Below are 25337 nucleotides of genomic sequence, written 5' to 3'. Positions count from 1 at the left end.
ACGATTGAGATCATTCTATCCAGTGAAATCACTCCGTAGTTTAGTTGTGGATTGAAAATTTAGGGTTAGGTTTCCACCGAAATCATCTCGGACCAACCAAGTTGTTGAAATCGGTTCCACCGATTTGGCTAAGGCCATTGCACATGTGATTCTCGGTCTGACCAAGAATTGCACATCGGTGTGATCGAGTTCAATACTTTGTGAAACCCTAGAAGTCTCGGTGCCACCTGATGTCTACTACACAACCTTCTTCTTGTAGACGTTGTTGGGCCTCCAAGTGCAGAGGTTTGTAGGATAGTAGCAAATTTCCCTCAAGTGGATGACCTAAGGTTTATCAATTCGTAGGAGGCGTAGGATGAAGATGGTCTCTCTCTCAAGCAACCCTGCAACCAAATAACAAAGAGTCTCTTGTGTCCCCAACACACCCAATACAATGGTAAATTGTATGGGTGCACTAGTTCGGCGAAGAGATGGTGATACAAGTGGTGTATGGATAGTAGATAATAGTATTTGTAATCTGAAATTATAAAAACAGCAAGGTAACTAATGATAAAAGTGAGCGTAAACGGTATTGCAATGCGTGGAAATAAGGCCTAGGTTCATACTTTCGCTAGTGTAAGTTCCCTCAACAATACTAACATAATTGGATCACATAACTATCCCTCAACATGCAACAAAGAGTCACTCCAAAGTCACTAATAGCGGAGAACAAACGAAGAGATTATGGTAGGGTACGAAACCACCTCAAAGTTATTCTTTCCAATCAATCCGTCGGGCTATTCCTATAAGTGTCACAAACAACCCTAGAGTTCGTACTAGAATAACACCTTAAGATACAAATTAACCAAAACCCTAATGTCACCTAGATACTCCAATGTCACCTCAAGTATCCGCGGGTATGATTATACGATATGCATCACACAATCTCAGATTCATCTATTCAACCAACACAAAGGACCTCAAAGAGTGCCCCAAAGATCTATCGGAGAATCACGACAAAAACGTGTGCCAACCCTTATGCATAGGTTCATGAACCCGCAAGTTGGTCACCTTAACATACATCAAGTGGCATGCGATATCCCATTGTCACCACAGATATCCACGGCAAGGCATACATCAAGTGTTCTCAAGTATTTAAAGACTCAATCCGATAAGATTACTTCAAAGGGGAAACTCGATTCATTACAAGAGAGTAGAGGGGGGAAGAAACATCATAGGATCCAAATATAATAGCAAAGCTCGCGATACATCAAGATCGTATCATCTCAAGAACACGAGAGAGAGAGAGAGATCAAACACATAGCTACTGGTACATACCCTCAGCCTCGAGGGAGAACTACTCCCTCCTCGTCATGGAGAGCACTGGGATGATGAAGATGGCCACCGGTGAGGGTTCCCCCCTCCGGCAGGGTGTCGGAACAGGGTCCCGATTGACTTTTGGTGGCTACGGAGGCTTCTGGCGGCGGAACTCCCGATCTATCTTGCGTTCTGGAAGTTTTAGGTCACGTAGGTATATATGGGTGCAGGAGGTACGTCAGGGGAGCCACGAGGGCCCCACGAGACAGGGGGCGCGCCCTAGGGGGGCGCCCCCACCCTCGTGAGCACCTCATTCCTTCCTTGACGTGGGCTCCAAGTCCATCAGGTGTGTTTCCTTCCAAAAATAACTTCTCCAGTTGATTTCGTTCCGTTTCGACTCCATCTGATATTCCTTTTCTTCAAAACACTGAAATAGGCATAAAATAGCAAATCTGGGCTGGGCCTCCGGTTAATAGGTTAGTCCCAAAAGTAATATAAAAGTGGATAATAAAGCCCAATATTGCCTAAAATAGTAGATAATATAGCATGGAGCAATCAAAAATTATAGATACGTTGGAGATGTATCAAGCATCCCCAAGCTTAATTCATGCTCGTCCTTGAGTAGGTAAATGATAAAAAAGATGATTTTTGATGTGGAATGCTAGTTGGAATAAATTCAATGTAATTCTTATTAATTGTGGCATGAATATTTAGATCCATAAGATTCAAGACAAAAGTTTAATATTGACATAAAAATAATAATACTTCAAGCATACTAATAAAGCAATTATGTCTTCTCAAAATAACATTGCCAAAAAAAGTTATCCCTACAAAATCTTTTAGTCTGGCTATGCTCCATATTCACCACACAAAATATTTAAATCATGCACAACCCCGATGACAAGCCAAGCAATTGTTTCATACTTTTGATGTTCTCAAACTTTTTCAATCTTCACGCAATACATGAGCGTGAGCCATGGATATAGCACTATAGGTGGAATAGAATGGTGGTTGTGGAGAAGACAAAAAGGGAGAAGATAGTCTCACATCGACTAGGCGTATCAACGGGCTATGGAGATGCCCATCAATAGATATCAATGTGAGTGAGTAGGGATTGCCATGCAACGGATGCACTAGAGCTATAAATGTATGAAAGCTCAACAAAAGAAACTAGTGGGTGCGCATCCAACTCGCTTGCTCATGAAGACCTAGGGCATTTTTGAGGAAGCCCATCATTGGAATATACAAGCCAAGTTCTATAATGTAAAATTCCCACTAGTATATGAAAGTGACAACATATGAGACTCTCTATATGAAGAACATGGTGCTACTTTGAAGCACAATATATGAGACTCGCTATATCATGGTGCTACTTTGAAGCACAAGTGTGAAAAAAAGGATAGTAGCATTGCCCCTTTTTATTTTTTTTATTTTTTTATTTATTTGGCCTTTCTTTATTTGGCCTTTTTTATTTGGCCTTTCTTCTTTTTTTATTTGGCCTTTCTCTTTTTTGCGGACAATGCTCTATTGAATGATGATCATCACACTTCTATTTATTTACAACTCAATGATACAACTCGATACTAGAACAAAGATGACTCTATATGAATGCCTCCGGCGGTCTACCGGGATGTGCGATGATGCATGAGTGACATGTATGAAAGAATTATGAATGGTGGCTTTGCCACAAATACGATGTCGACTACATGATCATGCAAAGCAATATGACAATGATGGAGTGTGTCATAATAACGGAACAGTGGAAAGTTGCATGGCAATATATCTCGGAATGGCTATGGAAATGCCATAATAGGTAGGTATGGTGGCTGTTTTGAGGAAGGTATATGGTGGGTTTATGGTACCGGCGAAAGTTGCGCGGTACTAGAGAGGCTAGCAATGGTGGAAGGGAGAGAGTGCGTATAATCCATGGACTCAACATTAGTCATAAAGAATTCACATACTTATTGCAAAAATCTATTAGTTATCGAAACAAAGTACTACGCGCATGCTCCTAGGGGGATAGATTGGTAGGAAAAGACCATCGCTCGTCCCCGACCGCCACTCATAAGGAAGACAATCAATAAATAAATCATGCTCCGACTTCATCACATAACGGTTCACCATATGTGCATGCTACGGGAATCACAAACTTCAACACAAGTATTTCTCAAATTCGCAACTACTCAACTAGCATGACTCTAAGATCACCATCTCCATATCTCAAAACAATTATCAAGTATCAAACTTCTCATAGTATTCAACACACTCATAAGAGAATTTTATTATTCTTGAATACCTAGCATATTAGGATTTTAAGCAAATTACCATGCTGTTTAAGACTCTCAAAATAATATAAGTGAAGCATGAGAGTTCATCTATTTCTTCAAAATAAAGCTACCGCCATGCTCTAAAAGATATAAGTGAAGCACTAGAGCAAATGACAAACTACTCCGAAAGATATAAGTGAAGATCAATGAGTAGTCGAATAATTATGCAACTATGTGAAGACTCTCTAACATTCAATAATTTCAGATCTTGGTATTTTATTCAAACAGCAAGAAAGGCAAAATAAAATGACATTCTAAGAATATAAAACATCATGTGAAGAAGCAAAAACTTAGGATCAACCGATACTAACCGATAGTTGTTGAAGAAGAATGGTGGGATGCCAACCGGGGCATCCCCAAGCTTAGATGCTTGAGACTTCTTGAAATATTATCTTGGGGTGCCTTGGGCATCCCCAAGCTTGAGCTTTTGTGTCTCCTTAATTCCTCTCATATCACGGTCTCCCTAAATCTCAAAAGTTTCATCCACACAAAACTCAACAAGGACTCGTGAGATAAGTTAGTATAAACCATTGCGAAAACCTTATCATACTCTACTGTAGCAAATCACTAAAATTATTATTCAACATTGCATACTAAATGCATACACAGGGTGTACGCATTATATATGAATGAAACATATTCATTAACCTAAGAATGCCCTCAATTTTCTCTAATGAGTTGATATTATATTAATTGAATATCCTTTTTGTTTTACGAGATTTTTGACCTTTCGCTTTGGAACGTGGAGAGATGGCTGAGTGGACTAAAGCGGGGGATTGCTAATCCGTTGTACAATTTTTTGTACCGAGGGTTCGAATCCCTCTGCATATTTAATAGTCCTATCCTCAAATAGAATCATTAAAGAAGCAAACATATGCAAACAATGCAAACATAACAGCAATCTGCCTAAACAGGATAGTCTGTAAAGAATGCAGCAACATCCATACTTCCCTAGCTCCAAAAATTATGAAAGAAAATTCCCACTGTAGTAAATTTATCAGAGCTTCATATTCAAAAGATTTCAACATTTTATCACATTCTGACTTTTCTAGGGAATTATTGCAACAGAGGTAAACTTTCTGTTTTCAAACAGCAACATGTGTACTTGTAACATAGGCATAGTAAAGACTATTAATGCCACTTTTATTGAAATAAAAGATGCAAAACATTGTTCTAAATAAAATCAAGCAAATCCTAAGAAAATAAATAGATGCTCCAAGCAAAACACATATCATGTGGTGAATAAAAATATAGCTCCAAGTAAAGTTACCGATGAACGAATACGAAAGAGGGGATGCCCTCCCCAAGCTTTGGCTTTTAGGTGTCTTTAGATTATCTTGGGGGTGCCATGGGCATCCCCACGCTTAGGCTTTTGCCACTCCTTGTTCCATAATCCATCAAATCTTTACCCAAAACTTGAAAACTTCACAACACAAAACTTAAAGTAGAAAACTCGTGAGCTCCGTTAGTATAAGAAAATAAATCACCACTTCAAGGTACTATAATGAACTCATTATTTATTTATATTGGTGTTAAACCTACTGTATTATAACTTCTCTATGGTTTATAAACTCTTTTACTAGCCATAGATTCATCAAAATAAGCGAACAACACACGAAAAACAAAATCTGTCAAAAACAGAACAGTCTGTAGTAATCTGGATCAAACGTATACTTCTGGAGCTCATAAAATTATCAAATAAATTTCTGGACCTGAGGAATTTATCTATTAATAATCTTCCAAAAGAATTAACTAAATATCACTCTCCAAATAAAAATGGCAGCAGTTCTCGTGAGCGCTAAAGTTTCTGTTTTTTACAGCAAGATCAACAAGACTTCTCCCAAGTCTTCCCAAAGGTTCTACTTGGCACAAACACTAATTTTAAAGCATACAACCACATATAAACAGAGGCTAGATGAATTATTTATTACTAAACAGGAACAAAAAGCAAGCAGCTAAAATAAAATTGGGTTGCCTCCCAACAAGCGCTATCGTTTAATGCCCCTAGCTAGGCATGATGGTTTCAATGATGCTCACATAAAGGATAAGAATTGAAACATAGAGAGAGCATCATGAAGAATATGACTAGCACATTTAAGTCTAACCCACTTCCTATGCATAGGAATTTTTTGAGCAAACAACTTGTGGGAACAATAATCAACTAGCATAGGAGGGAAAAACAAGCATAACTTCAAAACTTTAAGCACATAGAGAGGAAACTTGATATTATTGCAATTCCTACAAGCATATGTTCCTCCCTCATAATAATTTTCAGTAGCATCATGAATGAATTCAACAATATAAACAGCACCTAAAGCATTCTTTTCATGATCTACAAGCATAGAAAATTTACTACTCTCCACATAAGCGAAATTCTTCTCATGAATAATAGTGGGAGCAAACTCAACAAAATAACTATCATGTGATTGAAAATTAAGATCAAGATGACAAGCTTCATTGTTATTATTATTCTTTAAAGCATACGTGTCATCACAATAATCATCATAGATAGGAGGCATGCTTTCATCATAATAAATTTGCTCATCAAAACTTAGGGGACAAAAAATATCATCTTCATCAAACATAGCTTCCCCAAGCTTGTGGCTTTGCATATCATTAGCATCATGAATATTCAAGGAATTCATACTAACAACATTCCAATCATGCTCATCATTCAAATATTTAGTGCCAAACATTTTATAGATTTCTTCTTCTAGCACTTGAGCACAATTATCCTTTCCGTCATACTCACGAAAGATATTAAAAAGGTGAAGCGTATGAGACAAACTCAATTCCATTTTTTTGTAGTTTTCTTTTATAAACTAAACTAGTGATAAAACAAGAAACTAAAAGACTCGATTGCAAGATCTAAAGATATACCTTCAAGCACTCACCTCCCCGGCAACGGCGCCAGAAAAGAGCTTGATGTCTACTACACAACCTTCTTCTTGTAAACGTTGTTGGGCCTCCAAGTGCAGAGGTTTGTAGGACAGTAACAAATTTCCCTCAAGTGGATGACCTAAGGTTTATCAATCCGTAGGAGGCGTAGGATGAAGACGGTCTCTCTCAAGCAACCCTGCAACCAAATAACAAAGAGTCTCTTGTGTCCCCAACACACCCAATACAATGGTAAATTGTATGGGTGCACTAGTTCGGCGAAGAGATGGTGATACAAGTGGTGTATGGATAGTAGATAATAGTATTTGTAATCTGAAATTATAAAAACAGCAAGGTAACTAATGATAAAAGTGAGCGTAAACGGTATTGCAATGCGTGGAAATAAGGCCTAGGTTCATACTTTCGCTAGTGTAAGTTCCCTCAACAATACTAACATAATTGGATCACATAACTATCCCTCAACATGCAACAAAGAGTCACTCCAAAGTCACTAATAGCGGAGAACAAACGAAGAGATTATGGTAGGGTACGAAACCACCTCAAAGTTATTCTTTCCAATCAATCCGTCGGGCTATTCCTATAAGTGTCACAAACAACCCTAGAGTTCGTACTAGAATAACACCTTAAGATACAAATCAACCAAAACCCTAATGTCACCTAGATACTCCAATGTCACCTCAAGTATCCGCGGGTATGATTATACGATATGCATCACACAATCTCAGATTCATCTATTCAACCAACACAAAGGACCTCAAAGAGTGCCCCAAAGATCTATCGGAGAATCACGACAAAAACGTGTGCCAACCCTTATGCATAGGTTCATGAACCCGCAAGTTGGTCACCTTAACATACATCAAGTGGCACGCGGTATCCCATTGTCACCACAGATATCCATGGCAAGACATTCATCAAGTGTTCTCAAGTCTTTAAAGACTCAATCCGATAAGATTACTTCAAAGGGGAAACTCGATTCATTACAAGAGAGTAGAGGGGGGAAGAAACATCATAGGATCCAAATAGAATAGCAAAGCTCGCGATACATCAGGATCGTATCATCTCAAGAACACGAGAGAGAGAGATCAAACACATAGCTACTAGTACATACCCTCAGCCCGAGGGAGAACTACTCCCTCCTCGTCATGGAGAGCACCGGGATGATGAAGATGGCCACCGGTGAGGGTTCCCCCCTCCGGCAGGGTGCCGGAACAGGGTCCTGATTGACTTTTGGTGGCTACGGAGGCTTCTGGCGGCGGAACTCCCGATTTATCTTGCGTTCTGGAAGTTTTAGGTCACGTAGGTATATATGGGTGCAGGAGGTACGTCGGGGGAGCCACGAGGGCCCCACAAGACAGGGGGGCGCGCCCTAGGGGAGGGGGCACCCTTGTGAGCACCTCGTTCCTTCCTTGACGTGGGGTCCAAGTCCATCAGGTGTGTTTCCTTCCAAAAATAACTTCTCCAATTGATTTCGTTCTGTTTTGACTCCGTCTGATATTCCTTTTCTTCAAAACACTGAAATAGGCATAAAACAACAAATCTGGGCTGGGCCTCCGGTTAATAGGTTAGTCCCAAAAGTAATATACAAGTGGATAATAAAGCCCAATATTGCCTAAAATAGTAGATAATATAGCATGGAGCAATCAAAAATTATAGATACGTTGGAGACGTATCACCACTGAACTGTGACTCGGTCTCACCGAGTTCACTAGTTTAGGATCCAAAAGCTGCTTCGGTATCACCGAGTTTTCAAATCGGTAGATCCGAAATGCTTTCTATGGAAATCTAAAACTAAGTTTTTAACTCATTCTTTTGCAAAATCCTCTGTACTTTGTGATGCTCATCCAATCTACCTCATCTATAATCTATTCACAGGGTCTGCTGTCAGTGTTTGCATCATGTCAGATCAGAGTGACAGCCAGAACAAGTCTGAGGAGCAAGTCAACATGAGTGAGGGCACTAGTCCCTCTAGCAGCTTTGATGAGGGAAGCAGGAGTACACCCAGCAACTTGCCTAAGGCAGCCACCAGGACCAGGAAGAAGAGAACCTCAGATTCTGAGGATGAGGACTATGTGGCTGTTGCGGAAGAGGCCACCTCAAAGAAGAAAGTTCTGAAAAAGGAATATGGCACAGCTGCTACCACCAAGCCAGGAATGAAGCAAAAGGTTCCTGCCAAGAGAGTGCCTATGTCAAAGGCTAGAGCATCCACTGCTGAAACCTCCAAGCCATCAGAAGAGGCAGTTGGAGAAGGCAAGAAAAGGAAAGAAAGGGTCAAGAAGACCACTGCCAGAGTGCTTGGCAGATCTTCAATAATGAGAGATTCTGAAGAAGAGGAAGAGGATGTAGAACCAGGACCCAGAGCTCAAAAGCTTATGGGAGATGCTATAAGGGCAGGGGCTGCTCCATCTAAGCCCAAAACTGCTCCTAAGACTGCTGCTCCAGCTCCAAAGCCAAAACCCAAGAGGAGCACCAGGAACATCCCTGCTGAGGAGAAGAACAAGGCCCCAGTGCCTCAAGCTGCTAAAGAAGAAGATGATTCTATTGTTCTGAGGAAGTTGAAGCCCAAAATTCCTGATCACAACGATGCTCATCCAGTTGCAGAGAATATGAAAATCAGGAAGGATTCAGGATTGAGGCTATGGAGAGAGTATGATCCATATGCCACCAGGAGAAGGACTGCTGTGGACTATAGGTTCCATACAAAGGAACAACATGACTTCTATGAGACTATTTTACTTGACAAGAAGCCCATAGTGTGTGACATGAGATGGGTTGATTGGAAATTCATTGAGGAAAATGAGGATCACTTCCCTGGTGTATATGACAGCTTCAAGGCGTGTGGAGTTGATGAGTTTGTGGCTCAGAAGCTCACAAAGTGGAATGATGAGCTTATTATGCAGTTCTACTCCACAACTCATTTCTACCCACATGGCAGGATTGTCTGGATGTCTGAAGGTACTAGGTACCAGTCAACAGTTGCAGAATGGGCAAAATGGATCAATGCTCTTGAGGAGAATTAAGATGACCTGGATGTCTATGCCAAGAAGAAGAAGGATCACATAACCATGGCACATATATATAAAGAGATCCCAGATGCTACTCTTGAGACACACAAGTTTGGATTAGTACATTACCTTCTGTCAGGCTTGCCAACAATCAACTGGATCCTCAGGCACACTCTCTTGCCAAAGTCAGGTGATCACAAGATGATCAGAGGCCGTGCAATTAACCTGCTCCACATATTTGATGTGCCTCAAAAGTTCAAAGTTATGAGCCTAATTGTGGAAACCATAAATAGAACAGCTGCAGATCAGAAGAGAAGTTGTGGGTATGCCCCACAGATCCAGGAGCTAATCAACTCCAAGATGGGCACTGGCACATATCTCTTGGACAAGGAACACATGCCCATCTACCCAGACTTTGAGGACAACACCGTGGTGATGGATGAAAATGAACCATCTTCTGTGCAAGCACAAGCAAAGAGGGAGAAGGCAAGGGCTGAAAAGGCTGCAAAGATGCCAACCACTGATGAGGCATCTCAGTACCTTCTGAAGAGAAAGCAAGATCAGCTTGGCTACTTGATTGCCTCCACTCTGAGGATTGAGAAGGGATTGGCCACCCTGACTCAAAACCAGGAGAGCTTGGAGAGGATCGTGGAACAGAAGTTCTATGATTTAGATGTGAAGATCACTGAGATCCAGTCAGTCGTTGAGCAGCTTCAGGATGAAGTACAGGAGAAGAAGGGCAAGTCTACCACTGATGCTTTTGCTAGAGTGCCCAAAGGACAGAGATCTGCTGCAGTGCCTGTTACAGACACCAGAGCAACTTCATCTGCACCAGCTACAGCTTCAGTGCCACAAGCTCCAGCACCCACTCCACGAGCTCCATCTACATCAACTGATGCCTTCGTCCTCGGAGTTTTATCTACACCACCACCTGAAGACCAAGCCTGAGAGTCGATCTAGCACTATGCATTTTTTATGAACTTTTTGGTAACTTGTTGCCAAAGGGGGAGAAAATGTATAGATCATAGGCTTCGAGAGAGAGTGTTGCTTTTTATTCTCTCTTTTTGTTTGGTGGTTGAACTTTGTTTTTTTGCTTGTTTGAGATACTTTATGCTTGTGTGTGATACTTGGATGATCATGTGTTTGATCATATGCTACCTTAATGCTTGTTGGATGACATTATTCTTTTATATCCCCATAAAATCATTCACTTTGCTTGGTGATGAGTGCATGTATTTAATTATTATCATTTTGAGCGCTCCACCAAGATGTATGTGACGTGGAAGAGTAACCCATGATCCTAACTCGTTGTGCATTTGCAGTCCAAATCAAATCTTAAACTATGCACAAATTTAGGGGGAGCTCTTGCTTTTCACATACTTCTCAAAGCGACAATGTTTTTCATTCTTATTATCATTTGTTGAAGCTTTGATCTATATGTTGTCATCAATTACCAAAAAGGGGGAGATTGAAAGTGCAACTATCCCTAGGTGGTTTTGGTAATTCCTAACAACATATAGCTCATTGAGCTAATGCCATTTCAAGATTAATATCTTAGGAAAGCTCAATGTTTGGCATGGCATGGATGAGAAAAGTGGACCCCTCAAAATGCTAAGGACAAAGGATTGGCTCAAGCTCCAAGCTCAAGACTCTACATTTTCTATTTTAGTCATCCAAGATCACATCGAGTCTATAGGAAAAGCCAATACTATCAAGGAGGGATCAAGTGTTGCTTGATGAGGCTCTTGCTCAAAATGCTTAGTGATATGCTCCAAAGCCCTCAACTACTTTCTCACATCCACATATGACCTAAACCAAAAGTCAAACTCGGCCCCACCGATTATTTCTATCCGAAACAACCGAGTTCAAATGTCATAGCCACTGCCACAAACCCTAGGCAAATCGGTCTCACTGATAGGGATCTCGGTCTCACCGAGATGGGATTTTAATCTCTCTGTTTCCCTTCGTAACATTTCGGTCCCACCGAGATGAGCGATAGGTCCCACCGAGATTGCAATGTAAACTCTCTATTTCCCTTTTGTAACATTTCGGTCTCACCGAAATGAGCGAATCGGTCCCACCGAGTTTACCTGACCAACTCTCTGGTTAGCTTATTACCAAAATCAGTCTCACCGAGTTTGTGTAATCGGTCTCACCAAGATTAGTTATGCCCTAACCCTAACCATATCGGTCCTACCGAGTTGCATGTCGGTCCCACCGAAAACCCTAACGGTCACTAGCTTTGCTGAATCGGTCCGACCGAGTTTATCAATTCGGTCCCACCGAGATTGGCAAGTTGTGTGTAACGGCTAGATTTTGTGTGGAGGCTATATATACCCCTCCACCACCTCTTCATTCGCGGAGAGAGCCATCAGAACAAACCTACACTTCCAACTTACCTTTTTCTGAGAGAGAACCACCTACACTTGTGTTGAGGCCAAGATATTCCATTCTTACCATATCAATCTTGATCTCTAGCCTTCCCCAAGTTGCTTTCCACTCAAATCCTCTTTCCACCAAATCCATATCCCGTGAGAGAGAGTTGAGTGTTGGGGAGACTATCATTTGAAGCACAAGAGAAAGGAGTTCATCATCAACACACCATTTATTACTTCTTGGAGAGTGGTGTCTCCTAGATTGGCTAGGTGTCACTTGGGAGCCTCCGACAAGATTGTGGAGTTGAACCAAGGAGTTTGTAAGGGCAAGGAGATCGCCTACTTCGCGAAGATCTACTGCTAGTGACGCAAGTCCTTCGTGGGTGATGGCCATGGTGGGATAGACAAGGTTGCTTCTTCGTGGACCCTTCGTGGGTGGAGCCCTCCGTGGACTCACGTAGCCATTACCCTTCATGGGTTTAAGTCTCCATCAACGTGGGTGTACGATAGCACCACCGATCGGAACCACGACAAAAACATCCGTATCTCCTATTGCGTTTGAATCCTCTAAACCCTTCCCTTTACATTCTTGCAAGTTGCATGCTTTACTTTCCGCTGCTCATATACTCTTTGCATGCTTGCTTGAATTGTGTTAAGATTGCTTGACTTGTCCAAAGTTGCTAAAATCTGCCAAGAACTAAAATTGGGAAAATGATAAGTTTTTATTTGGTCAAGTAGTCTAATCACCCCCCTCTAGACATACTTTCGATCCTACACTAGTCAGTCCTTGATCTTTAAAGGTGCTCTGCATTTATGTTTTGCGGTCTCGGAAAGGGCTAGCGAGATACCATCTTCTCATATCATATTATGATTGTTTTGAGAAAGTGTTGTCATCCAAGATTTATTATTATTGCTCGATAGTTGATTATGCCATTGATATGAGTAAACATGAGACCTAAGTGTTATTGTGAATATGGTTAGTTCATAATCTTTGCTGAAAACTTGAATGCTGGCTTTACATATTTACAACAACAAGAGCAAACAGAGTTTGTAAAAGTTTTTCTTTATCACCTTCAGTTTATCAACTGAATTGCTTGAGGACAAGCAAAGGTTTAAGCTTGGGGGAGTTGATACGTCTCCGTCGTATCTAATTTTCCAAACACTTTTGCCCTTGTTTTGGACTCTAACTTGCATGATTTGAATGGAACTAACCCAGACTGACGTTGTTTTCAGCAGAATTGCCATGGTGTTATTTTTGTGCAGAAATAAAAGTTCTCAGAATGACCTGAAAATCAATGGAGAATTATTTTGGAATATATAAAAAATACTGGAAGAAAGATCCACGTCAGGGGGCCCACACCCTGTCCACGAGGGTGGGGGCACGCCCTACCCCCCTGGGCATGCCCCCTGCCTCGTGGGCCCCCTGATGCTCCACCGACGTCAACCTTGACTCCATATATTCACTTTGGGGGAGAAAAATATCAAAGAGAAGGATTCATCATGTTTTACGATACAAAGCCGCTGCCAAGCCCTAAACTCTCCCGGGAGGGCTGATATGGAGTCCATTCGGGGATCCGGAGATCCGTCGCCATCGTCATCATCAACCTCCCTCCATCACCAATTTCATGATTCTCACCGCCGTGCGTGAGTAATTCCATCGTAGGCTTGCTGGACGGTGATGGGTTGGATGAGATTTATCATGTAATTGAGTTAGTTTTGTTAGGGTTTGATCCCTAATATCCACTATGTTCTGAGATTGATGTTGCTATGACTTTGCTATGCTTAATGCTTGTCCCTAGGGCCCGAGTGCCATGATTTCAGATCTGAACCTATTATGTTTTCATCAATATATGAGAATTCTTGATCCGATCTTGCAAGTCTATAGTCACCTATTATGTGTTATGATCCGTTAACCCCGAAGTGACAATAATCGGGATACTTACCAGTGATGACCGTAGTTTGAGGAGTTCATGTATTCACTATGTGTTAATGCTTTGGTCCGGTACTCTATAAAAAGGAGGCCTTAATATCCCTTAGTTTCCAATAGGACCCCGCTGCCACAGGAGGGTAGGACAAAAGATGTCATGCAAGTTCTTTTCCATAACTACGTATGACTATATTCGGAATACATGCCTACATTACATTGATGAACTGGAGCTAGTTCTGTGTCACCCTAGGTTATGACTGTTACATGATCGATCGCATCCGGCATAATTCTCCATCACTGATCCAATGCCTACGAGCTTTTCCTATATTGTTCTTCGCTTATTTACTTTTCCGCTGCTACTGTTACAATCACTATAAAACCCAAAAATATTAGTTTTGCTATCGTTACCTTTGCTACCGTTACCACTACTATCATATTACTTTGCTACTAAATACCTTGTTGCAGATATTAATTTTCCAGGTGTGGTTGAATTCACAACTCATCTGCTAATACTTGAGAATATTCTTTGGCTCCCCTTGTGTGGAATCAATAAATTTGGGTTGAATACTCTACCCTCGAAAACTGTTGCGATCCCCTATACTTGTGGGTTATTAATAGGCAGCGCCCCACTTCCTCTACGCTCGCTAGGCGAGGTGGTACTAATCCAGCCGACAAGTTGCGTATTTTGCTTGCTATGTGCATGCAGAGCAGCACATGGGCTGGCTTTGGAGGCCCAACAAGCCAAACGTGTAGCTCTACTGAGATAAGATTTCTGTTATTTCATGCTTTTGTCTGTCTATAGCACTAACAAAGCAACATGGGTGCGTGCTTTCCTAAAAAATCTCACCAAAAATGTTCACAAGTCATGTAAAATAAACATGTATATACTTATTAATATTAATTGGGCGACCCATGGGTTACCCACGGGCACGAATTCGCACCCATACCATACCCATGACTAATCGGGTTACCCATTGGGCTTACCCATGGGTGAAGATGGCGACCCATACCCTACCCATTCGGGTCGGGTGCCCATGGGCGCGGCCGCCCATGGGTCGGATTGCCAGGTTGACCCCGGCGGCTATCGAGCCGGCTTAAGGTGTGCAACTCCAAAAACATTTGAAGTTTAGAACTTTTGCGGGCTCAAAGCAATGCCTTGTAATAGGATAGTTGAAAACAATGGTCTGCCATGTCATGCCTTCGTGCTTGTTAAACTTTGAATTTTGAGCCACCAATTTAAACTTTATGACCTTCCTGATGTAATCACTCATATGGGCCATACCAGTACTCATATTCCCGCACAAACTTTAAACAACATATGCCCTAACAAAATATATGCCCTAACGACTTAACTTCAAAAGCCAGGGCGGGTAACAACCCAAACATAATATAGTCTTATACAATTACGGAAAATACTAGAAATCAAGGCCATTCAAGCTGAAACATACTGGCGACTTAAAGTCAAAAGCCAGGACGGGTTACAAAACCTCGAATATTCATAGAACAATTGAAGACATACCTGTAGATTTGGATTATTTTGATGTCTTAAACATCAATATCCAGAGCAGGTTGATAACCGACAAGTATAGGGGATCGTTTGTAGCCTTTTTCGATAAATAAGAGTGTCAAACCCAATGAGGAGCTAAAGGCAGAACAAATATTCCCTCAAGTTCTATCGACCACCGATACAACTATGCGCACACTTGAAGTTTGCTTACCTAAAACAAGTATGAAACTATTTTGCAAGAATAAAACTATGAGTACTTTGCAAGAATAAAACCATGAACAAATTGCAAGGTAATAAAAGTGGATAGCTTTTGTCAACAAGAAAGTCATTTGTCCCTAGGTAATCAATAACAAGTACCGGTAATCATTCTTGCAATATTACATGAGGGAGAGGCATGAGCTAACATACTTTCTCTACTTGGATCATATGCACTTATGATTGGACCCTTAGCAAGCATCCACAACTACTAAAGATCATTAAGGTCGTGAAACACAACCATATCATTAAGTATCAAGTCCTCTTTACTCCCATACGCCATAACCCACTTATCCGCGTTTAGGCTTGATACGTCTCCAATGTATCTATAATTTTTTATTGTTCCATGCTATTATATTATCTATTTTGGATGCTTTATATGCATTAATATGCTATTTTATATTATTTTGGGACTAACTTATAACCTAGAGCCTAGTGCCAATTTCTGTATTTTCCTTGTTTTTTAGCTTCGCGGAGAAGGAATACCAAACGGAGTCCAAACGACATAAAACCTTCATGATGTTTTTTCTTGGACCAGAAGACACCCCGGAGACTTGAAGACCAAGTCAGAAGAGCCACGAGGTGGCCACAAGGGGGAGGGCACGCCCAGGGGGTAGGGCGCGCCCCCTGCCTTGTGGGCCCCTTGGTGACCCCCTGGCCTAATTCTGCCTCATATATATTCACATATATTCCCAAACCACCAGAGGCATCCACGAAAACACTTTTCCACCGCTGCAACCTTCTGTTCCCGTGAGATCCCATCTTGGGGCCTTTTTCGGCATCTTGCTGGTAGGGGATTGGCTTATGGAGGGCATCTACATCAACTCTATTGCCCTTCTGATGAAGCGTGAGTAGTTTACCTCAGACCTGCGGGTCCATAGCTAGTAGCTAGATGGCTTCTTCTCTCTCTTTGATTCTCAATACCATGTTCTCCTCGATGTTCTTGGAGATCTATCTGATGTAATCTTGTTCTGCAGTGTGTTTGTCGAGATCCGATGATTTGTGGATTTATGATCAGATTATATATGAATATTATTTGAATCTCCTCTAAATTCTTTTATGCATGATTTGATATCTTTGTAATTCTCTTCGAACTATCGGTTTAGTTTGGCAAACTACATTGGTTTTTCTTGCAATCGGAGAAGTGCTTAGCTTTGGGTTCAATCCTGCGGTGTCCTCACCCATTGACAGTAGGGGTAGCGAGGCACGTATTGTATTGTTGCCATCGAAGATAAAAAGATGGGGTTTACATCGTATTGCTTGAGTTTATTCCTCTACATCATGTCATCTTACTTAAAGCGTTACTCTGTTCTTCTTGAACTTAATACTCTAGATGCATGCAAGAGTCGGTCGATGTGTGGAGTAATAGTAGTAGATGCAGGCAGGAGTCAGTCTACTTGACACGGACGTGATGCCTATATTTCATAATCATTGCCTTAGGTATCGTCATAACTTTATGCTTTTCTATCAATTGCTCCAAAGTAATTTGTTCACCCACCGTGTTATTTGCTATCTTGAGAGAAGCCTCTAGCGAAACCTATGGCCCCCGGGTCTATTTTCCATCATACTAGTTTCTGATCTTCTATTTTCCATCATACTAGTTTCCGATATACTATTTTGCAATATTTTACTTTACGACCTATAAACCGAAAAACCAAAAACTATTTACTTTATCTTTTGTTTAGTTTTATCTATCTCTACCAGATCTCACTTTTGCAAGTGACCGTGAAGGGATTGACAACCCCTTTATCGTGTTGGGTGCAATTGTTTGATTGTTTGTGCAAGTATTGGTGATTTGTGCGTTGTCTCGTACTGGATTGATACCTTGGTTCTCTAACTAAGGGAAATACTTATCTCTACTTTGCTGCATCACCCTTTACTCTTCGAGGGAAAAACCAATGCAAGCTCAAGAAGTAGCAAGGCTGCTGTCACCCCCGCAACACCAACAATAAGCAAACCATGAACACATTGCAACATCCTACAGTGGGGGCCGCCACGTTTGCGCGACACGGAGGGCACCGTAGGACAACACCATAAATAAAATATACAATCATACCAAGCAAGATCACGGTTAACCCATAGGACAAAACAGATCTACTCAAACATCATAGGATAACCATAGATCATTGGGAAATAATATATGGATTTGAGCACCATGTTTAACTAGAGATTACAATAGGGAGAAGAGGTGTTACACCGCTGCATAGAGGGGGATAAAGTTGGTGTTGACGGTAGCAAGATTGTTGATGTAGATAGTCGTCACAATCCTTCCCCCAGCGGCACTCTGGTGCCACCAGGAGAGAGGGGGAGAGACCCCCCCTTCTTATTCTTATTCTTCTTCTTCTTCCTTGGCCTCCCCCTAGATGGGAGGAGAGTTCCCCCTCTGGTCCATGGCCTCCATGGCGGTGGAGGGGCGGAAGCCCCTCTGAGATTGGATCTCACTATCTGTTCTCTTCTGTTTTGCGTTCCCAAGATCTGGCCCTTCACCGTTTTTTAAATTCCTGGAGATCCGTAACTCCAATTGCGCTAATTTTTTACACGATTTTCTTCCATAATTATCTTTCTTGTGGCAGAAGAAGGGCCCCAACCGACTTTCGAGTAGGGCATAAGACACCTGGGCGCGCCAGGGGGTGCCCGGTGCGCCCTGGTGGGTTGTGGTCACTGTGGGCCCCCGTTTGCATTGATTCCAAGTCCCAAAGATCACATATATTCCAAAATAATTATCTGTAAATTTTTATCACGTTTGGACTTCATTTGATATGTATTTTCTGCGAAACAAAAAACATGCAACAAACAGGAACTGGCACTAGATCAATATGTTAGTCCAAATAAATCATATAAAATGTTGCCAAAGTATGTGAAAGTTGTATAATATTGGCATGGAACAATAAAAAATTATAGATACAACAGAGACGTATCAATATCCTGATGTCTGCTAGAACTACGTCGGTATTTCCCCAAAGAGGAAGGGATGATGTAGCACAACAGCGATAGGTATTTCCCTCAGTGATGAGACCAATGTTATTGAATAAGTAGGAGAACCAAGCAACACTACATAAACAACACCTGCACACAAATAACAAATAATCGCAACCTGACGTGTTAAAGGGGTTGTCAATCCCTTTCGGGCAACGGTGCCAGAAGTTGGCAAACAAATGTGATAAAAATATGATAGATGGGATAAATAGACCTCGAATAAAATAAATTGCAGCAAGGTATTTTTGGTTTAATAGATCTGGAAATAAAAGCAAAGGAAAATAGATCGCAAAGGGAAAAATATTAAGAAAGAGACCCGGGGTGAGGGAGTCCTGGACTAAGGGGTCCTCGGGCGTCCAGCCTGTTGGACATGGGCCGTACTGATGGGCTATGAAGATACAAGACCAAAGACTCTCACCTGTGTCCGGATGGGCCTTTCCTTGGTGTGGATGGCAAGTTTGGCGTTCGGATATGAAGATTCCTTTCTCTGGAACTGACTTTGTATAACCCTAGTCCCCTCCGATGTCTATATAAACCGGAGGGTTTAGTCCGTAGAGGCAGGGACAGTCATAATCACATAGGCTAGACTTCTAGGGTTTTAGCCATTATGATCTCGAGGTAGATCAACTCTTGTAATACTCATATTCATCAAGATCAATCAAGCAGGAAGTAGGGTATTACCTCCAAAGAGAGGGCCCGAACCTGGGTAAACATCGTGTCCCCTGTCTCCTATTACCATCAACCTTAGATGCATAGTTTGGGACCCCCTACCCGAGATCCGCTGGTTTTGACACCGACATTGGTGCTTTCATTGAGAGTTCCGCTGTGCCGTCATCAGAAGGTTCGATGGCTCCATCCGTCATCTACAACAACGTTGCCCGGGGGATGTCTTTCTCCCTGGCCAGATCTTCGTATTCGGCGGCTTTGCACTGCGGGCCAACTCTATTGGCCATCTAGAGCAGATCGACAGCTACACCCCTGGCCGTTAGGTCAGGTTTGGAAGCTTGAACTACATCGCCGACATCCGCAGAGACTTGATCTTCGACGGATTTGAGCCCATGGTAGCCGCTCCCTGCCACCATGATGAACATGACCTAAATCTGTCATCGCACCATACCCAGGAGATCGCACCTGTAAGCGCTCTGGCCCTAGATCTAGAGCAGCTTATGCCATCCGAAGACGGGAAGCTTAACCTCGCCACGGAAGCCGCAGACTCAGCGGCGTTGGAGCCGCACACAGACCCAACCTCGAGCGGGGTCTGCGTCACCGGGCCCTCGGATTCATCTCCGGCCATTGGTTCCGAACTATGTGCATCCGCGTCCGCCAAGCATTACCAGGCGCCGATCGTCGAATTCAGTTCCGTAGACATCTTCCGGCACTCACCTTTAGGCGATGTGCTAAACTCATTAAAAACCCTCTCTTTAGCGAGGACTCACAGCCGAATTATATACGTTTTGAACTGGGGGCTGATGACGGGGAATTTCGCTTCCCACCCACCTCCCACTTAATAGCCACTGTCGAAGATTTCCCGACATGCTCTACTACGACTCTAGAGACATCAATGGTATGGACGACGATGCCAAAGAGGAGCAGGCCCAAAACTCGCCATTTACCGGGCACTGGACGTCCACCTCCTCCTACGACGTATACATGGTGGACACACCCAAAGAAGTTAATGGCGATGACAAAGAAGACCCAGAGGAAGATAAACCTCCTGAGATACAACCAAAGCACCGACGACAACGGCGCCACTCTAAGTCACGCCGTGAAAAAGACGGCAATACCGGCACGGGAGAAAACAATACTCTAAACGATGCCGGAGACAATGAAGACCCCGTTGAGCCAACTTCCGAACAGGATGAACGGGAAGATGGGCGAGTCAGCCGTGATGAACAGGCCATGCACAAAGACTCGGAGGACAGTAATTATCTTCAAGTATCCGAGGATGAGGTGAGCCTCGGCAACGGGGATTTTATCGTTCCTGAGGAACATCTCGAGTAGGAGCGCTTTAAGCGCCGGCTAATAGCCACTGCAAGGAGCCTGAAAAAGAAGCAGCAACAACTTCAAGCTGATCAAGATCTGCTCAATGATAGATGGACTAACGTCCTGGCAGCCAAGGAATATGGCCTCAAGCGACCACCCAAAAGTTACCTGAAGCACAAATTACTACCTCAATTCGATAACGAGGCGTTGGAGCCCGTACCATCAGCGCACAATGCGGCTAACCGACCTCCACGTGGTCGGGACAAAGCAACAACCCAAGCTGAACACCAGCCCGTACTATCTCGCTATAAAGGAAGGGATAAAATAGCTCAGGCATATACATATGACCTTCGGCAGGACCTAGATAGTAGATCAGGACATACCAGATCGATCTATGGATCGCGGGGGCATGCCCCGGCACGCGATGATGGCTATCTATTCAGACGTGACAAGCCTAATCACGCCCAGTCCGAATGCCACAGACGGACTCCATCTGAGCTACGTCGCGATATGGCTCGATATAGAGGCGCCACACACCCTCTTTTCTTCACCGATGAAGTAATGGGGCATGAATTCCCTGAAGGGTTTAAACCCGTGAACATCGAATCATACGATGGAACAAAAGATCCCGCGGTATGGATTGAAGATTTTCTTCTCCATATTCATATCGCCCACGGTGATGACCTTCACGCCATCAAATACCTCCCACTAAAACTCAAAGGGCCAGCTCCGCTCTGGTTAAACAGTCTACCTGGAAACTCTATTGGCATATGGGAAGACTTGGAAGACGCATTCCGCGACAACTACCAAGGTACATACGTACGACCTCCAGATGCTGATGACTTAAGTCACATAGTTCAACAGCCGGAGAGTCAGCCAGGAAATTCTGGACCAGGTTCCTAACTAAAAAGAACCAGATCGTCGACTGTCTGGATGCTGAAGCCCTAGCGGCCTTTAAGCATAGCATCCGCGACGAATGGCTCGCCCGTCACCTCGGCCAAGAATAGCCGAAGTCCATGGCAGCCCTCACGACACTCATGACCCGTTTTTGCGCGGGCGAGGATAGTTGGCTAGCCCATAGCAAAAATACTGCAAGCGAGGCTCGCACGTCTGAGACCAAAAACAGCAACGGCAAGCCCTGACGCAACAGGCACAAGCGTCGAAGCAACAGTGACAATACCGACGACACGACGGTCAATGCCGGATTCAGTGGCTCCAAGTCCGGCTAGCGGAAGAAGCCATATAAAAGAAACAATCTGGGCCCATCCAGCTTGGACCGCATACTCGATCGTCCATGCCAGATCCATGGCACCCCAGACAAACCAGCCAATCATACCAACAGGGACTGTTGGGTATTTAAATAGGCCGGCAAATTAAATGCCGAGAACAAGGAGAAGGGGTCACAAAGCGAGGACGATGACGAGGAGTCCCGTCCACCGAACACAGGGGGACAGAAGAAGTCCCCCCCCCCCAAGTTAAAACAGTAAACATGATATACACTACAAATATCCCCAAGAGGGAGCGCAAACACGCACTCAGGGACGTCTACGCGATGGAGCCAGTTGCCCCGAAGTTCAACCCATGGTCTTCCTGCCCGATCACTTTCGATCGCAGGGACCATCCGACCAGTATCTATCATGGCAGGACAGCCGCACTGGTCCTTGACCCAATCATTGACAGATTCCATCTCACGCGAGTCCTCATGGATGGTGGCAGCAGCGTGAACCTGCTCTATCAGGATACAGTGCGCAAAATGGGTATTAATCCCTCAAGGATCAAGCCCACAAAGACTACCTTTAAAGGAGTCATACCAGGTGTAGAGGCCCGCTGTATGGGCTTAATCACACTAGAGGTTGTCTCCGGATCCCTGGACAACTTCCGAAGTGAAGAGTTGATCTTTGATATCGTCCCTTTCCACAGTGGCTATCCCACACTGCTGGGACGAACTGCATTTGCTCGATTAATTGCGGTGCCACACGATGCTTATCTCAAGCTCAAGATGCCCGGACCATGCGGCGTCATAATAGTCAGTGGAAACATGGGACACTCCCTCCGTACCGAGGAGCACACCGCTGCTTTAGCAGTAGAAGTACAGAGCGGCCTCTTCACGCAGAACCTTAATTCGGTGTCCGAGCTCCTGGAAACTATCAAATGAGTCTGCACTACTCCGCAGCAAGACAGCCTAGCTCGTCAAGAGCTCGACTAGCAATTCGGCCTCCGTCCCAGACTCTACTAAGTGGCGGCGTTCGTGCGGCGCGTACATAAATGCGCACTCAAAATAACATGGGCATAGCGGAGGCATAACTAGATTGTGATCCATAATACGGCTCGACCTCCCCTGGGCACACATACTTTCACTTTTTCTTTTCTTTTTTCTCCTTTTAGGTTTATTTTCTACAGGCCCTTCCTGACGGCCTGATCACATGTCCTTTCGAAAGGATAGATACACCAAGACAGCAAAAAGCACTGACGTATAAGGGAATTTCTAGGTGGTCTTTAATGATCACTCTACCTGTTTTCAGGACCCGCACGCAGCTCTCCCTTGGTTGTGGCATATTAAATAGCCCTGTTTCTTATTGCACTACTTGTACAAATACGCTTCGATGTATCAATCAAACCATAATGGAAACAGTTTGCAGCCCAACTTCTGTGGCACTAGCTTGCTCTTTTGATAATCTTATCAAAATTGCACCCGTACACTTTGGTACGCTTTAATCCGCCAGGGGCTTCATTGCACCCCATAATACGACAACAAAGTCCGAACACTTTTTACAGTATAGTTCGGCACCCCAAATTTAGCATTATATGCATTGGCTCCGAATCATGTCTTTGGTCAATAGTTGGGTTGCTTGGCTCCTGTGCTTACTACCTTACGTTCCATTATATTGGCTAGGGTAGTAAAGCGAGAACTCTTGCGATTGTGTCCTGGTTTATCCGAATGAGCACCTCAGTAGAGAAAGCTGAAAACTGACTGTCATGATGCGGCATGAGCCGATCAGCTCTTCGGAGGTTTCAAATCTTTAGCGATTTTTTCCGCATTATGCGATGAATCGGTTCCTATCCGATCAGTCGTTTACAGCACACTAGTTTGGATACTAGGGGCTGCGCCTAAATTTTTATTCTCAAACTCCTATGGCTAAGTGAGAGTGATAAAGCCACATAGTCCGATTGTCTAGTTCGTTGCGCTAAACACCTCCTTCAAGGACCAAATTCTTGGATAAAGAGTGTTCAGATTCATCCCGAACACCCTCGTACTACCTACATGGGGGTTGAAGCCGACAACTGGCCAACTCACAGACTTGATAAAATGACCACACGTGAGGTAAAATTTTAAATAATAAACAGCAAAGCATTATATTACATATCAGCCTTGTTTTCATCATACAAGACGGGATAACATGAATGTATTCATTCAAAAATAATGTCCTTAACAATTGCTCCACCACAATGTGGGATCCCTTCAGAACATCTTCAAAATACCGCTCGGGCGTGCGGTGCTCCTTGCCCGCGGGCGGTCCTTCGGTCGTGAGCTTGACAGCGTCCATCTTTGCCCATTGTATCTTGACACGGGAGAAGGCCATCCGTGCACCTTCTATGCAGACCGACCACTTGATAGCGTCAAGCCGAGGGCAGACATTGACCAGCCACTTCACGAGTCCGAAGTATCTGCCGAGTATAGCTTCTGTAGGCCATAGCTGGATTATTAAATCCTTCATGGCTAGTTCGGCCACCCTATGCAGCTCGACCAGCTGTTTTAGCTGGTCACTAAAGGGCACCGGATGTTCTGGCGCAAGGTATTGCGACCAGAACAGCTTATCCGTTGAGATCTCCTCTTCGGCTCGGAAGAATCCCACAGTGTCAGAAACACTACTACGTGGTAGATCCGCAAATGCCCCTAGAGAACTCCAAATCCAGGTTAGCAAGAGATATCTCTTCTTCACATACTTGCTCTGTATAATAAAAGCCTTACCCACCGCGATTTTCTTGGCCTCTTGGATTTCCTAGAGGGCACCCTGGGCTTCGACCCGGGCCTCTTGTGCACTTTGACGGGCCTTGGCAAGTTCAGACTGTTGGTCCGCATTCTTACGCTCCAAGGACTCGCATTTCTTCACGGTGTCCTGCAGCTCGTGCTGGACCTCACCGACCCTGGCCTCGTGCTTTTCGCGAGCGGCCTGTTCATCTGCCTCCCTCTTCTGGGCTTCGGCCAGCACTGCCTTGAGGGTTTCCACCTCGGATGCCACTCCTACAAATTATCATACGATCAATACAAGCAATTCATATCTTGCTATACCTGAATGGGTCATTACATACCCTGCTTGTCCTCCAGCTGCTTTTTCACTCGGCCGAGCTCTTCCTCGGCCCGCTCCAGACTCTGCCTTAGTCCAGAAACTTCGACAGCATGAGAAGTCGCGGCTAGTAGCGACGCCTGCTTATTCACATAGACATATCTAGTTAGTCTCCTGCGAAAAACTATTTGATCCTCTGTTCGGCTCTTCTTTCCGAACACTGGACAGAGTCTCAGGGGCTACTATCTACACTGTGACTTTCTTTTCAGAAATTGCATTGCTTACCTCAAAACCTGTTAAAAGGCTTGTGCAGGCTTTGATCAGTCCCCTCTTCATGGACTGAATCTTCTCAATCACCGCACCCATGAGGGTACGGTGTTCCTCAACGATGGAAGCACTTCGCAGCGCTTCCAGTAGAGTATCCGGTGCCTCTGGTTGGACAGAGGTCACTGGCGGAATGGGCACGCCTCCTTCCGACGAAGGAGGCTGCTTGCTGGATTCCGGA

The 25337-nt window shown here is 43.6% G+C and overlaps 1 protein-coding gene across 1 annotated transcript in view; it reads left to right on the top strand.

Annotated features, from left to right (window-relative positions):
* Window positions 1-24241, top strand: part of LOC147980240 (uncharacterized) — a 39910-nt gene extending 15669 nt beyond the window's left edge. The window contains exon 4 of the mRNA XM_087515528.1: window positions 24011-24241. Within this exon, the coding sequence (XP_087371654.1) occupies window positions 24011-24241 (231 nt within the window). The remainder of the gene's footprint in view (window positions 1-24010) is intronic.
* The last annotated feature ends 1096 nt before the right edge of the window (window positions 24242-25337 follow it).

The sequence above is a fragment of the Triticum urartu genome, chromosome 3A (assembly GCF_056163025.1).
Source record: "Triticum urartu cultivar PI428250 chromosome 3A, HENAU_Tu73, whole genome shotgun sequence".
Lineage (NCBI taxonomy): Eukaryota > Viridiplantae > Streptophyta > Magnoliopsida > Poales > Poaceae > Triticum > Triticum urartu.
The sequence above is the reverse complement of the archived record's forward strand: the minus strand, read 5'-3'. Positions and strand labels throughout refer to the sequence as shown.